The sequence below is a fragment of the Serinus canaria genome, chromosome 9 (genome assembly GCF_022539315.1).
Source record: "Serinus canaria isolate serCan28SL12 chromosome 9, serCan2020, whole genome shotgun sequence".
Taxonomy (NCBI): domain Eukaryota; kingdom Metazoa; phylum Chordata; class Aves; order Passeriformes; family Fringillidae; genus Serinus; species Serinus canaria.
The window spans coordinates 14,169,877-14,186,936 of NC_066323.1; the positions used below are offsets into that span (position 1 = coordinate 14,169,877).

At 44.5% G+C, this 17,060-nt stretch overlaps 1 protein-coding gene across 1 annotated transcript; it reads left to right on the forward strand.

Annotated features, from left to right (window-relative positions):
• Positions 1–2,685: 2,685 nt before the first annotated feature.
• On the forward strand, positions 2,686–11,163 carry PAQR9 (progestin and adipoQ receptor family member 9). Its single transcript, XM_030227291.2, has 2 exons — positions 2,686–4,356; positions 11,033–11,163. The coding sequence occupies exon 1, from the start codon at positions 2,883–2,885 to the stop codon at positions 4,095–4,097; it is 1,215 nt and encodes a 404-aa protein (XP_030083151.1). The 5' UTR covers positions 2,686–2,882; the 3' UTR covers positions 4,098–4,356; positions 11,033–11,163.
• Positions 11,164–17,060: the final 5,897 nt, after the last annotated feature.

Below are 17,060 nucleotides of genomic sequence, written 5' to 3' on the forward strand. Positions count from 1 at the left end.
TTGAATAAAACAAAAGTATAATGTAGAAACAAACTTACATTTGGTATTTTAGCACGTCTTTTCTTTTGAGTCTTCATCCAGTACTGACTAACATTAGCTTCCATTACTTACCTCATTAGGCAGTACCTTCATCAGTGTTTTAGGAGTCTTCTAAATGGTTATTTGGAGATAATGCCTGCAGAAAATTCTACACATGGTAGGATTAACCATGGTATATGCTGACCATGCCCTTCTAAATATAAACTCTGGTTAGAGAAATGGAGAGGCTCTTCATGCACTGCATTACGTGGACTCCTCTCTGTGACCTCCAGATGTCCTGATTCTCCCTGGCTTACCACATAATAGTCATGTAATACTAACCTTGATGGACTACATATGAATAAGAGGCTATTTTGAGGTTGTAAGTGCTTCAAATTGTAAGGTTCCCTGCACACTATCCCACAGCTGGCTTGGGAGGAGAATACTCAAGTCAATGTAATATGTATGCAGTAGTCTTTATGAAAGCCCAGGCTGTCCTCAGAGATCATTCTCCCTGTGAGGAGTCTGCCTTGGAAATAAGCAAAAGACTTGGATGATTAGCAATGAGTTCCATTAATGTGGTTGCTAAAGCATTAGTGTGTACCTCCACCAACACCCCGACAGTCCAGTGTCCACCAGAACTGTCAGTCTTGAATCACAAGCAAAGCCACCTGCTCCTCCCAGCCTGGGCTGCCCCAGTGGGCCATAAACCCAGTGGGTGTCTCCCAGGCAGCCAGGCCATGGCGCAGAGCTCGCTGAGGCACCAGGCCTGAAAGCCTCCCACATCCCTGAACACAGGGAGGCTGCAGCAAAGTCAGAACGTGTCAAACGAGCCCTGCTGCTGCTGCAAGGCCAGCAGCTCCCAATCAGCAGTGGATGCTGTCGTTCTCTAGACACCATCTGTTGCAACAGCTGCTGGTGGCTTTCCAACAGCCTCTTTAGTGCAGGTCTAAAAGCTGATTGCTCTCAGTCAACCACCCCTTCTTATCTAACCTTGATGAGAGAGACTGAAGATCATGGTCACTCTGGCCCTCTACTGTAGGGCATGCAGTGGCACTGACCACCACAAATGGCAATTTCACTGAGTGCTGTGTTTGTGCTGTGCTGGGAGTAGGGCAGGGGCAGGTGTTCTTTAGCAAACAGCCCCCTACCCACCGCCTGCCTCTGCAGGGATGCAGCACCCAGTCCAGCATCTGGCCTGTGTCTTCTTCCCTGTGGTCTCTCAAGTGAAGAGCAGCACCATGAGAAGCCTGACCTCTACCAGAGGCTGAGCAGTTTCCAGTAATCCCCAAAAGCCTTTCCTCTCCCGAAATCCCACACTGCAGAGCCCACGAGGAGCAGGGCCCTGCTCACTCCTGAGGCTCCCTGCAGGCAGAGCCCTGTCAGTTACTCCCCAAGGAGTGTCCGCTTGCTGTGTCCCTGCACTCCAATATGCACCCCCTCTAAAGCACACGGATACCGGAGCATATTAGGCCTGCTATCTGAAAAATGTCTTTTGTTTAATATTTTGCTCCTCATGTAATATTCTGCTCCTCATGCTGACTTCTCAGCACTGTTCAGTTATGCTTATTTTCTTAGGTCTCTTGTGTCATTTTTATAAAGATTATAAACAGTGTCACCAATCTGCACTACGTTTTATTAAAAAATGCATTGAAAATCACTTTCAGTAACACACTTTTATGACTTTCTTTCTGCTAACTTAAAAAACTTATTTCTGATTGCCCCCTTGTTCAGAAGATTTTCCACATTATCGTATTCACTACCAAATAGAAGATTTTAATGAAAATCTTTGGACAAAATGTTCTAATTACACTTGACCTCAGTTTATACCATATGACCACTCATGTATCTGAATATCACCATGTAAAATGTACTTTTGACAACCTAGAGATATTGGATGTTCAAGACCATCTGAAAACAAACAAAAAGGAAACATGTTAAAGCAGCAGAGAGCAATTTCTTAGTCTGGCTCCTGCCTGTACCTGCATTAGTGGTGCAGGTGCATTAACCTTCTATTTCCTTCAGATGCCTTAAGGAACAGTAACACCCGTTCAGCGCTTTCCCCCGTATTTTTATATTCTGATTATGTAACTGTGCTGCTTGCATAACCGCGACGACAATAAGTGTAGGATTTGTCTAAGGATCAACACGGAGCAGCTCCTGCCAGCCGTTCCCGAGTGTCCCTCCCAGCCGCCCCGCTCGGAGCGCGCAGATAAGGTGGGTGCCGCGTGTGTCAGTGACGCTCACCCCATGCAGCCTGGCCGGGAAGGTTTAGCCTAAAATAACGTTTGCATTCACTGCATGAGATAATGTCACCAAAGAAATCAGGTCTCAGCGGCCTTACCGAAGCACCCCCGTCCCCTGTCTGGGGGTACGTCCCGGATCTGTCACGCCGCCGGGGATCCCTCAGGCCCCCGGGTCCATCTCCCTTTTTCCGGGGCTCCCGGCCCGGCTCCTGCCGCACGCGCGGGCGCAGCCGCGCTCGGGGCTGTGGGGGGCGCCCCGGTGCCCCCTTTGTGTTTTTTACACCAGAACAGCCCCGCGGGCAGGCCCCCGCTCCGAGCAACGCCGGTGCCAGCTGACCCTGCGCCCGGGAAGGGGTGCCGCGGGTCGGGTCCGGTCCGGCCACACGCCTCGCTGCGGGGGCTCTCACGGACCCGCCCCCCCCCCGCTGCGGCCGCATCAATCATTAACGGCGGCTCGGGTGTCCAGCGCCTCCCACCCTGGGAAACCCTACCCGGGGCGGCGGGGGCGTCTCTTCCCGCTCCTTAGGAGCGCTGGATGCGCCGCCGGTCTCCAGTTACCGCGATGCCGGGCGGCGGGGCGGGAGGAGCCGCGGCGGTACTGCCACTGCCCCTGCTGCAATGAGTGATGCTGCCGGGGGCGGCGGCGGGGGCGGAGAGGCGCAGAGCTACCGCGGATCCTCCGCCGGCGGCTGCGGGCGCAGCGGCTCAGCCTCGCCCGGTCGGCGGCGAGGCGGCGGGCCCGGGGCCGGCCGGGGCAGCGGCAGCATGCCGGCGGGCGATGGGGACAAGAAGGAGGCGGCGCCGCCGCCGCCTCGCCCTGCCGCCCTGCTGCGGTGGGACGAGGTGCCCGAGGACTTCGTGGAGTGCTTCATCCTCTCGGGCTACCGGCGGCTGCACTGCTCGGCACAGGAGTGCCTGGCCTCGGTGCTGCAGCCCACCAACGAGACCCTCAACTTCTGGACCCACTTCATCCCACTGCTGCTCTTCCTCAGCCGCTTCGGGCGGCTGCTTCTGCTGCGGGGCGCCGGGGACGTGCCCTTCCACCACCCGGCCCTGCTGCCCCTCTGGTGCTACGCCTCGGGGGTGCTGCTCACCTTCGCCATGAGCTGCACGGCCCACCTCTTCAGCTGCCTCTCCCCGCGCCTCCGCGCCACCTTCTTCTACCTGGACTACGCCTCCATCAGCTACTACGGCTTCGCCAGCACCGTGGCCTACTCCTACTACCTGCTGCCAGGGCTGAGCCTGCTGGACGCCGGAGCCATGAGCCGCTACGTGCAGCAGCGGCTGGGCTGGCAGCTGGACTGCAGCCTGCCCATCGCGGCCTACCGCGTGCTCGTGCTGCCCGTGGCGCTGGCGCTGGCCGTGGGCTGCACGGCCGCCTGCTGCCGCAGCCGTGCCGCCTGCTGCGCCTACCCGTTCGCCGTGCGCACCTTCGTGTTCGCCATGCCGCTCAGCATGGCCTGCCCCATCATGCTGGAGAGCCTCTTCTTCGACCTCCGCGCACGCAACCCGACGCTCTTCGTCTACTTCTACCGCCGCTACTTCTGGCTGCTGGTGGCCGCCTTCTTCAACGTCAGCAAGATCCCCGAGCGGATCCAGCCGGGGCTCTTCGACATCGTGGGGCATAGTCATCAGCTTTTCCACATCTTCACCTTCCTCAGCATCTACGACCAGGTGCACTACGTGGAGGACGGGCTGGCTGAGTTTCTCAAGGCACCCCTGGCTGCCCCCACCTACCTAGGCACCGTGGGGTATATGCTGCTCCTGACCGTCTGCCTTGCTGTGGTCGTCAGGAGGTTCCTCAACGTTGCAGACCTCTGCAAGCAGGACTGACCAGTCCGACGACCCTCGGGACAGCGACCACCATGCCAGTGACCCTTGGCCTGGAGGTCCTTGGGCCGGTGACCTTCAGACTGGTGACCCTCAGTCCAGACCCAACGTGTCCTGAAGAAGCTGTGACACCTGGGGGAAACCTACCTGTGGAAGAGCCAGGTCCCTTTCATGGAGGTTTGCTGGAGAAAATGACCATGGCAGAACTGCTCGTGCTCTTTAAACTACTAGGTTACCAGGGGAAGCAAGCAAATGCTTACTGGTATGTTGCTGCTTAGAGTATAAGCTGAAATAATTTAGCTCTGCTACTAGGAAGAATGCATGAATGGTGAATGCCACTTACTAATTTCATAACAATTAGGTCTAAACTAGCTCTGTATATACATATATATTTATATATCTAGCTATATATTGATTAGCTATATATATGTATATATATATGTATACACCTGAAGACATTTGTGCAATGATTTCTCATAGACTTTTAATCAACTCCTATGTGAAATTTCCTAGCAGATTATGCACTGACATTTATCTTCCTCTCTGATATTGTAACAGGCCTTTGCAGCCACATACTAGATTTTAAATGCAAACAAATCAATAGCTATCTATAGTTTCTAAGGTCTTGCAGCCTTTTCAGCCAGGGAACAATAGATTTAGGAGTGAGAGGAAAAACAGCTGTGAATTATTACAGAATTACGAGTTAATGGAGAGACTTTAATTAGACAGACAGTGAGTGGTTGTTGTAGCCACTCGGATACTAAAATAAAATACAAGGATATGTAAAATAACCAAACCAGAAAGGGGTCAAACTGGTTTGGAACGAGGGCAGAGGAAGAACAAGGTCCCTGCATAATGGATGGCTCTTCCCTCAGCGTGTCAGGAACATCTGTTGTGCTGAGGGAGTTGCTAAGGGGCCCCTTTATCTTCTTGGGTAAATCACCCCCAAACCAGTCCTCTAGAGTCAAAGTCAGATGCCAGACTTTCTATAAACCCTTGCCAAGCTCGGTGGGAGTTCTGTGGATGTAAAGAAAGTAACTGATGCATGAGATCTCATTCTGGATCTTTTAAAAAAACTACATGGAACTAGTTTCTACTGCTCTTTAATTAGAGCACTGTCATATTTACCATCCTAAAATTAGTTGCAGAATACGATACTGCCGAATCTGAGTTCAGCACCTAAAATCTGGCTCTACAAGTACTGGATACTGGCACCTTTTTGTCATTCCCCACTTTTTTCCTATTCTGATTAGTTGTGGCTGCAGCTGGATGAGTTGAAGTCCTCTTTCAGAAGCTTTGGGGGAGTTCAAAGACAAGAATTAGGTGTTTTCCAAAGCAGTATCTTTTCAGAGCAACCCATGTATTATCCTTGTCACATGTCAAAGAGCTAAGTATAGATTGAATTTACTCTAGATACATTTTTGTAAACCATGTGCAGATTTTAAGAAGATGCACTTTGCTTTCCTCTGACGGAACAAGTGCAATAATGTTACACAAGGGGCTTACCAACCGAAGTTCAGGTGAGAAACTGCTTGTGTAACCCATTGTCTAAAGAAGGGTGGTACTTCCTTAGCAAACCCTTGTGTCAGACTGTGTAATAGTGTAATAGCTGTTTTACTCAGCTCCTATTGTAGAAGTGTATTTCTGCTTGGGTCTTTGCCATTTTCATGGACATGGCATCTGAATCCCAAGACAATGTTTTGACTCCAGTTCTCATCTTCTGTAAGGTGAAGTCCCCTTTGTTTAAAATGGGACTATATGAAGGACTGTAGCCAGGGATTATGAAGTCAAATCCTTAACATGGGTCAGAGTCATCACAGACCCAATAACTGATATGCCCTCCACCAATGTAACAGCTTCATGACAATTTCTCAATTGAAGTGCATAAGCTAAAAGAAAATTACACTCATTAAATTTAGCTTTTATCTCAACCCATATTTCAGCTTCTTAACAAACAATGAAAATGGCCTAACAAAAATATATACTCTTTGCCAGCCACAGTTCTGCTGGTATGTCATTTCTGGAAGGGTCAGATGTCTTGTAAAGAGATTGACTAGAATTATCTGGAGTAGCAGCTCCCAAACTGTGGCCTCTTGAGTTATTGCTGTTGGGGCATAAAAAACTGCATAGCCCTATGTGAGTGGCTGTGTTCAGTTTTCATTTACCAACCTGCATGAAAAGAAAATGGAAACTACATGAGATATTTTAAATTTTACCTATTTTCACTAAGTTTTGTCATAAATGTAGCATTGCTTTCTTCAGCTGCCAACAAAGCAGAAAATGATCTGCACCACAGGGAGAGGAGGCTGGTTCACAAGATTGTTACTCCTTGAAATGTGCTTTAATATTGTGAAAACCCTGAAAACTCACAATGGAAAGCCAGTGGATCAAGACCTTCAACCATGTCATGCTATGAATTTCCACAACTGCAAAAAGAGGCCAAAAATCTTTGAGATGGGCTTTGTTCAAGTTAAAATAATAGAGGCATAGTAATTAGAGCACAATGACTCATCCAAACTAATTATGTAGAAAGGGTTTGCCTGGGAAATGCCACTAGCACATCCAACCAGCAATTAAAAACTAAGAAATAAATCTTAGGGACAGCAAACCTCAGCATTAGAAGGCCTCTCAGAAACAAACAGTAAAAGCCAAGTGTAAAAGACCAGGCTTTTAAAGCATACTGTATAATGAATTATATTTGTCCTTGTCAGTCACAATGTAGAGGACATCTCAAGAGGCAATGTCAAAAATGGCTGTTGCTAACTTGTAAAAATACATTTGATATTTGGAGTTAGGCCACACAGGGTCATCTATATATATCTCAACGACAGATAATAGTATAAAGTTTGGATTGCAACCAACTGCAATTTTACTGGAATCTTACTGCTGTTACAAGAGTTGCCTGTGAGCCTCAGTCACACTGAAGATTGGGTACCTGGCTCTGATATTAAGAATATTGCTTCATTCAGAAGTTTCTGTTGACAAATTGTTTAGGCACGTGTATGGGCCTGAGCACTTCATGGAATTATTTGTAAAAGCTGGTTGCAAGCACTGCTGTCTGAGCCACTGTAAGCAGGCTGCTGAATCCAGAGTGAATGGCTAAGAGTTCTAATCAATGGATTTTTGTTTGTCTGTTTTTTTTTTTTTTAATGTGACTACAAATTAAAAAGGTACAGTAAGTATGGAGAATATCTAGGGAAATGTTACCTGAGTGCCTGTGTCTATTCAGTGAAGGACATGCATGCAGATAATAGTTCCATTTGCTGAGTCCAATGGACAAAACTAATCTGAGATAAAAAGATTAAAATTGGAACAAGATATCTATAATTATAGTGCTTGAATTTGCTCATATAGAAGTGAGTCAGCATTTGTGTGACTTGTAAGAGTGCAGGATAACTTTCTGGTGTAAAAGTACATGACTGAAGAACACGTGTAAGCATGTCCAGAGCTCAGAGGAGAGGTCTAACCTGCAGACTACATGCATAAGGAAATCCTAGAAAACTAATTTGCTTGCAGAAGTACATGTCATAATGTTTTTATAACCTGCCATAAGGTCTACACTGCAGATTCCACAGCTCATGTTTAAAACCAAAAGGGCTTCCCAGGCCTTTTGTAGTAGAATCTGTACAGGGATGGGAGCAGAAGGTGGAGACTGGAGCACAGGGGGGTGGCCTGTAAATGCCTGGGTGTCTTTCTTGTTTGGCCAGCCCTGACCTCCAGACTGACACACCTGTGCTGATGTGAAGTGACTGTTGCTGGGGCCACTTGCCAGAGTGTTGGTGGCATAGATACCCTCCCTTGCATTCAGCATGTGCCTAGCACTGCAATCTACACTGGCATATATTCAGTAACCCTGGTTTCTGGGCACTTCTGAGTAGCCTGTGAGCTTCAAGCTCATCTTCCTGTAAGATTGATAAACCTCATCTGTAGTCACTACCCAGTTTTCTGTGGTGATACAGTATTTTTTCTGCAGTGTGTTCATTTGAATGTCACTATCCAGGGTATCTGTGAAGCTCTGAGTAGCCTCATTAGCAAGACTGGAAACTATATCTGGAAACAAAGGGAAAGGTTTCATCTGCATGCTGCACTTGTAGAAATGTAGCAGTTAAAAGTAGAAGTATGTTTTTTTGCTAAAATTATAATTCTGCTTAGTTGTCCAAGTGTTATGCTTATTATTTATTTGCTGAATCCAGCTACTGTGTCAGGTTTTTGTCAACAGTGCACCTGCAGGAAATAACAGTATGAAAGTTTTACTTCATGTTTGAATAAACTCTGAGGCAGCACATTCATAGAGCATTATTGCACTAAACTCAGTTGATTACCATCCACATGCCTTACAGAAGCAAGTCATACCTGTAGTAATTGCCCAGATTAAACTGTTTTTTCATTGCCTGTGGGCTTAAAAATGACCAAGTGGCCAGTAACAAGCTGAGGAGTCAGGCTCTCCTGGGTTCTTATCCTTGCTTTGCCACTATCTGTTCTGTAATCTAGGGCAAGTTGTTTAAACTGTCTTCATTTTGAATGAATTTTAATTCATGTGAAACACTGGAATTGTACTAGGGTTGAATTTGACCCTTTGTGTCTCAGTTTCCACATCTGTAAGATGGGGAGAATATACCTTACCTACCTCGCAGGGTTGCTCTGAAGACTAGCAAATGTTTGTAAAGCACTTAAAAATGCAAAGACCCTCCCAGGTGCTAAGAAGAAATCTTCCAGCAGAGAGAATGTTATATTTTCCCTCATCTCACAGGGAGAGGAACATGAACGTTTCCAGATTGTGAACTCTTGGGACAAACCTTTGTCATTGCCATACTCCTAGGATGTTCGCATCCTGTGTCTTTTGGATCTGATGGTAAAATTTCCACTGGCTCAAGTGGGGGGCAATCAAAACCCAGGCAGTATTAAACAGGCTGAATAAATGCTTAAGGGTCAGGAGTAAAGAAAAAACATACATGACTTACATATGCTTTTCTTCAGAAATTCTCACTGGTAGCTTGTACTGAGGAGCATTGTAACACCCATGAGGCCTCCTTGTTCATTTAGCCATGGATTGTATTACAGTTACTATGAAACAATGGAGCAGGATTTCCCATCAGTGTCTGTAAGATTATGATTATGTCTCAGTTGCCATTGGGAATTTTGAGCTACGTCAAACTTCTTACCAGAGTAGAAAGACCTGAAGTAAATCAAGCTTTTAAGAAAAAAAATATGTAATCATTTGAGAATATAAAATTATATTGATCAAACAACTTTCTCTTTTTCCCTCCTGTTCTGCAAAACCAACTCTTATGGTTGAGTGAAATCTGAACTGAGATCTATTGACCACATATATGTACTCTGTCAAGAAGCCCTGAATTATCATCCTACTAACCCACTCTGCCCATCAACTGGAAGGGCTTATGCAAAAAGCACCACTGAGAAGAGGATCATGTTTTTAAGTTTTTCTAACTGGCAGCAGTAGCTGAGGAAAAAAAAAAAAAAGACAACATCAAAGGGTTTGAGTGGTTTGTTAGTCAAGGCCTGTACCTTTAGAAATTTTCCCAATATCCAAGTATATTCCTAGCTTCTGTTAGACATCTCTGAGTCAGGGCTGTATCACCAACACCCAAGTTACAGCTGAGACTTTACTCTCTTCTCAGATGAGATGTAAGATGATAGTGTCACGTGCACTGAAAGACACAGACCTCTGGTTCAAGACACTTAGTGTCTTGGAGCTGGATGTGGAATTAAGTTAAATAATTTTCACATCTTGTTTAGACAGATGCTGCTTCATTCCACTGAATTCAGTAATAAATTATTGACCAAGACAAAGGAAGCAGGCTTTTGCTTAAAGTTGCCTGGAAGGGAACACCACCAGCAGACTTCTGCTTTCAGGACAATTGCTTCCTGGGCCATACTCAGAACATGGAGGATTCTGAAGTAGGGCTTTGTTACTTCATGGGATTGCCTTAGGATTTGTGGTTGTAGCTGGGGGTTAGTAGAACAAAGGAACAGTTTATAGCAAGTCAATTCTGTCTGCTAGAGGTTCAAGCATGCTTTAGTAGGAGGTATCATGTTTAAGGGGCTGTGCATGCAATGAACAAAAAGTGTGAATTTTGTGTGGTTCTGTTGGGAGGGTTTGAAAATTTACTCTTTGTACGCTTTTGGATCCTGACTACTGTATATGTAATGACTATGCATTTTTAGCAAAAACAAAGAAGGGTGTGATCTATAAATAAAGTTGATTCTGAGTTCATTTTTGCAGAAATGCATTTATAAAGGCTTTTCTCATTTCTTTGTATAATTTACTGTGACACCTGTAGGATCAGAAATGTGTTGAATGTAGTTCTCTTCAAACACAGGCGATGTTAGCATGAGTACAGGAATGTTCAGTTCTTATATAGGGGCAAAGGGGTGTTGGTATTTCTGAAAACACTATACTAGCAAAAGTATCATTGCCATTTTGTTGTCTTTTATATTTGAAAGCAGTAAAATAACATTCTTTGCCATTTTAGTTCTCTGCTAACTAATTAATGATAGACATCCCTGTTACATTAAGATCTAATACATTAATATATATTAGAAGATTAGTGTTCAGCCTACAGTGTTCCCTGAAAAATCATGAAATTGGTAGCAATAGCAGTGTAAAGAATCAGGAAAATATTGACTGCAAAATGAAGAGGTCTATTTGGCATCAAGTAAAGTTTCCTATTTGGCAGAGTAGGATGGCAAAATACTGTTTTCAATCCAAGTCAGGCACCAAAAAGCACTCAGTGAACTGCAATTACATAAAGTATCTGCCTTAAGGCTTTTCTGTCAAAATTCAGCAGGACAGGATGTATCACAACATAATTGCAGGTTCCCCCCCTACGAACACAGTGGAAAACTGTAGGATCTTCTAGTTGAGGTCTGCAGAATTCCTTCCAAAATTCTAAAATTCTTGAGATTCTTATTTGCAGACTTTGTACATCCTATTTGAAATGTGGCAATGACTTCAAGGATTTGATGACCACAGCAAAAACCTCCATTACCCTCTTAGAAGCAGATGCTTCAAGAGACTACATCCTGCAAATAAACAAATACTTCACAAGACTGTATCCTCCTGTCAACACTTGAGGGTTCTCATAATGTTATCAGTAAACTCTGGATCTGACTGCTTGACATGAACAGGCTGGAGGAAAACCTCACAAAACTGATGAAGCCAGTGAAGATGGCAAAACAGTGAGCAGAATGGTAAGCAACAAATGTTACAGCTGTTAGGACAGGTAATTTATTGAGGTCAGTGCCTCAGCCTTCAGCTGTGGTGGATCTATAGTTACTCTGATAATCTACTGGAAATCTGAAGGCAATCTATATTTTGTTACCATGACATCACTTCTCTGACAAATGACCCTAAAAGTCAGGACTGTATTTGGGGAGGAACAAAAAAACATCTGGCACACAACAATTACCTTCAGATTTTATTCTCTCATCATAGGATCATGTAAGGCTAGCAGGATCCTGTGAGTGGAGATGAAACACATTAAAAATTAAAAGCTGGTAAAAACACAGAGCAAATCAGTATTAATGCTAAAGCTAAATCTTGGCTGCAGTGACAAGAGCCTTTGGGGCAGACACTGCAGATGCACTTTCTGCATCAGAAACCCTTTACTACTACAAGGCAGATTTCTTATCAGGAGTGGCAGTATGCTTCTGTTTGTGGGGAGCTGGAAATACTTCCCTTGCCAGGAGGCACAGCCTTTGGGTATGATGCATGCTTTACAGAAGCAAAATAACCATGTCACGCAGTCTTTTTGGAGAATAAGCAATTTTATGCAGTTTCCTAATTTGAGTCTCTCCTGCCTCCAAGGTCTAATCCTTTCCTGTCCCTTCTGACTGATGAAACATTAAAATATAGTTTTCTTTAATTTTTGGTGTTAAGCACACTTTTCAATATTATACTCTGTTTGCTAGAAAATGTCTGTTCTCTCTTACTCTCCTCTGCTGTCCTGAGAAACTGGGCAATGCCACATGTACAAGAAAAAAATCCTTGTGGGTTTTTTTTTTTCCCCCCTCTTTATATGCTGGTCTCTCCACATCCACAGTCCTGGGGCTATGGAATTCAATCACTGGCACTCACTAGTGTTCCAAAATCTCAGCTTTTCTTTTTAGCAGCACTTGGAAGGACAACTAGGAAATGTCAATGGGGTGGATAACAAGCAGCAGTATCTGCAGCCCTCAGAAATAATACAAATAATGAGCAAAAGGTAAACAGGTCCCTGGGGCAGCTTCTCTGATACCTTTGTACACACAGGCATCATCTCTCATTATCCAAAATGTGGTGAAGCTCATAAGCACATGCTTAACTTTAATAGGACTATATGCTTATCTTTGTTCATTGGTGGGGTGAACTTTTCCTTGTGTTTAAGTGTGCTATAGAAGCAGAGCCCTAATGAGCAGACAGTGCCAGGGAAACGCTGCCAGCAAGAGTCTGGCACAGCAGATCCTGCCATCCAACACTAAGGCAGTGTCCTACACTCCAACACCCAAGACTCACATTCCCTCCTCAGCTGGAGCACTTCAAAGCACTCTCAGAGCATCATCTGAAAAATTTTAACACAAAACAAAGAGCAAAGTATATCTATAGCCAGAAATGTACCAACTTAGTCATGAAATAAAGCTGCAGAGTTTTCATTTGTTCCAATTACAACATCAAAACAATGTTTCTTGTAGTGTATTAGAAAATCATAGCTTGAAGAGAAACAGTTTGGAATAGTACGTAACCAGAATCACTGAAAAATATATTCACTAGCCAGTATAGTGAAAAAGAATATTTATGCCTGTAGAATATGGACTCAAAACTTAAAAAGAGAAGCCAAATATTCTGTGAAAAACACCTTAGTCCCTAGCAATAGAGCACATTCCTTCAAGCTATAAATATTCTGCCCTAACAGAAGCATGCCATCTCTTTTATTCTAAAGTTCAGATGTACCTTGGACAATAAAAAAATCATTTGACTTAACTGTGTTCAGTAAAACACAGAGAACTGATATAGATTGAGAACATATACAAGAGTGGGAAACCTGCTCAAAATGTAATATTAAGGTTAAATGAATATTATTTAAAGTCCCAGCTAGCTTAGCACTTGGCAGCCCTATCACTTCAGAGAGAATATATGGAGTATCTTCAGATCTGCTTCTACTGACATGGCCATTATTCCAAAGAATATAGTGAATTGATATAATGAATGGCAAATAGTAGATACCTTCATTACAGTTAATCTATGAAGGGTATATTCTTGTATTCAGATATAAGGCTGAGTCACATACATGAAAAAGTTGGTGGTGCTCTACATACTTTGCTTGAGGTCTCCAGCTGTTAACAAAAAGGCATTTTAGAAGTCTTCCTTACTAAAGAAAAAAAAAGGTAAAATTAACATCACAGAGTTTAAAAGAGTTTAAAAGTTTTATTGATTTTGACTTTGCTGGCAGATTCTTACATGGGTTTTGCAATAAGCAAATGAACTGGTGGACTTACAAATATTACCAAGTGAAGTAATCACTGCTTTCTCTTCTGAAAGTCACAGTGACTCCAAGCAGAGCTACTGCAGACCACAGTGAATCTAACCTGGCTCTCTCCCCTTTACAGCAGTGGTAGCTTGAAGTGCAAGTCCTCTGTGGAAAGTACGAGATGTTCACCTTGCAGTTTCCAACACACTTCATTGCTGCTTTTAAGTAACTCCAAGGAATGTTATTCATTAGCCAAATATGCTCATAGAGCTAATAAATAATTATGATTTTCAGGCTCTGGAACTGTCATGATTTCTAATTTCAGTGTCAGGACAACACTGCCAGGTATGTCCTAGACATGAGTGGCTTCCAACTTACTACTCAACATTCTTTGTTCCAAAAGCCATTTCAGTCCCCCACTAGCTCATGAAGAAACAATCTGCAGCAAACAGGGTGGTAAATGAAGTCTCTGAGGTGACAACTTCCCATGTGCACTATAATAGGTCAGCAGCAGTGCAGTTCCTTTCACAAGTGATTCCTGAGCTCAGTTCACAAACAAGCACCAGACTCAGTTCTCTGTCCTTGGCATTTTGCCCAGAAGGCTCAAACAGGCTGGAGAATAATTCTGACTTGTGAAAAGCTCTTTTCCCCTCCTATTTCCCAATCACATCCGTGTGTGCAGTACTGGCACAGAGGAGGCAGCAGGAATGCAGGGTGGCATAGCACATCTCTGTGCTGCACCAGTCCATCCGTGGCAAGGAGCCACATGATCCCACCAGGCCAGCTCCCACACGAGTCAAAGCAGCCTGAGAACCAGGCAGTGACAGCTCTGCCTGCCTGCTGGGCCAAGTGAACCTCAGAATAAAGAGATTCAGGCCTGCTGTTCAGAAGAAAGTTTTGCAACATTAGTCTGTGCCCAGCAGACCCATGGAGGACAGTGAGGTCAACCAGCAAGAGTTTCCTAGACAAGATCTGGTCTTACTCAGTTTTAAGAAAACCTTCATTTTCTAAGTGAGCCATCAATGATAAATAATACAAAGAATAGAAATTTTCAGTTTCCCTAAAGTTGCTGGATAGAGCTTAAAGACCAAAAGAAAAAAAAAAAAAAAAAAAAAAAAAAGAAGATAAATTGATGTAAAAATATGACCACAGGAGGATAAATATGGCTGGAACCACTGGACAAACATATAAAAAGGATACAGTGGTTTTTTGCAAGTCATTTAACAAAGAAGTAACAGCATATGCCCAAAGAAAAAATTCAAGGAAAAGTCACCTTTAATATCAAATCATTCAGAATGCAACCACTAAAGACCCCTTTTATGACTCTCCAGGACCAAAAAAGGACTTCCAGTGAGAGGTGGATACATCCAAATTAGTTCTAGGAAAGTAATGTTTATGTATTAAATAAAAACCACGTTTTAATGAATATGTATGATTATGACGGATAAATACCTTGTTGTAAAGCCGCACAACACACACAGAATATAAAAAAAATATCCTCTGTGTGTCCTGCACAGATAAAGAATGCCTGCTTTCTAACGCTTCAAATGTTTTAGAAAGTTTATTGCAGCCAATTTCAGGATCTTCTGCGCTCTGAGGTCTGAGTTGGATCAAATCCTCAATTTCAGCTTGAAATGAAGAAGGCAAACCAAATTATTCACATGTATTGAAAAAGCATGGTGTAATTCCGATTGTTTTAATCTGCCCCAGCACACGCACAGGGATGAACAGGAGCAAGTGGTGCGTGCGGGGATGGAGTTGCTGCAGGGGGCTGCAGTAGCTCCGGGAGCCGCCGGCCGGCGGCGGGGCCGGGGCCGCCAGGAGGAGCCGCAGAAGCGCGGCCGGAGAGCGGCTGGACGGCTCCGGCACGGCCACGTTCTCGCCGTGGGAGCTGGAGCTGCATTTCTCATCTGCAGCGCACAGGAGGGAGCACAGGAGCCCCGGCAGGCGCCTCCGCCCCGCTTGCTCTTGCACAGCTGGTGGAAGTGCTGCCCTTAGCGGCACCTCGCCTGGGCACCGCTACTGTGCCCGGGGCTGGTTTGGGAGGGATGCCCCATCCATAGAACACTCTCAGGGAGAAGCTGGCACAGAGACCTGGCCGTCTGGCAAAAATAATGCCTTAGAGGCAGCTGCTTGCTGACACAATCCAATAGGAAAAAAAAAAAAAAAACCAAAAACCAAAACTGTTTTGAAGGGAATGACGCCACTCTCTTAGACATTCCTGGAACTTAAACTGAACATAAGTCAGTTGGAGTGAGAGTATACATCTTGCCATGCTGGCTTTTTATTTAAACATATTGACTAAAATAAGTTCATTTGATCTGTTTCCCTTGTCACATGCATACCACAGCAAATGCAGATTAACATACCTATTATACTTATATAGTAGTTTAAAACCACTGTGACAAGCAAGCAAAGGAACAAAACAGGTAAGCAATAAAAAAGAAAATCTCAAAGTATCTTCCTATGCAGGATTGCACCTTTCAAAGTTGAGCAGTTGAAAGTCATCAGTTCAGAAACGGCTCCTTCCTGGCCCAGACCCAGTGAGATGGATGAACCCTGGTAAAGCCCAAGTTAGCCATGAGGAACTCACCTGGCTGGCACAATGCCATGGCCACCCTGCCACAGCCAGCATGTTGCCTACTGGATGGGAACAACTCTTTTACTCTGCTACTCAGGTTTCAGACTGACCCATGTTCATAGAACCTGCCTACCATATTCCCAGCTGATGTCAAACAATGCACATATATTTCATGCTACAGTTTTGAACACCTCAGGCATTAAAATGTACAGAATGCTGCAGTCCCCTTTGTGGCTCTAACACTGCAGTGTTAACTGGAGTATTGTAGCAGTGCTATGATTCAATCCCTGTGTGCTAGTTTACTGCAGGAGCTGTTGGACTGGCTATGCTATTTGTAGGGCAGAGCTGACACTCATAGTCTCAGTGACAGACACAGACACCAGCTCCCGGCTTGCCATGACCTTCAAGCTCTCCTGGGGAACTCCCATTCATTTTGGCCAGTGACACTTCATTCCCAACCTATGCCAAAGATCATACAGCACCTTCCAGACAGCTGTGCTTTCCTGTCCACTGTTCATCTTTCAAATAAGCTTCTTCTGGGCACAGCCACAATCCAGAGCTGCTGTCTGAGGCTGACGATCTCCACGGCCCTTGTCAAAGTTGGGATATAAGCAAGCCTGATCCACTCCTTTCTTATTTAACACCAGCATATGGAAAAAATATTTACAGTATTATGACTTCCTGTGCAAGCTGTCAACAGATTTTACATATCTCAACATGACTGATCGACTTACAAGTCCAGTCAATGAGAACTCAGAGGCTTCAGCATCTTTTCTGGTAATAACTGCTGGGATTTACTCTCAGGAGTATAAGAAATGTTCTGCAGTATGAGCCCCATCTTTTATGCTTAATGTCAAATGTAACAGGTTTCTAATAATAGAACCACCACAACCTGTCCAGCAATTCCAGTCCTGGATT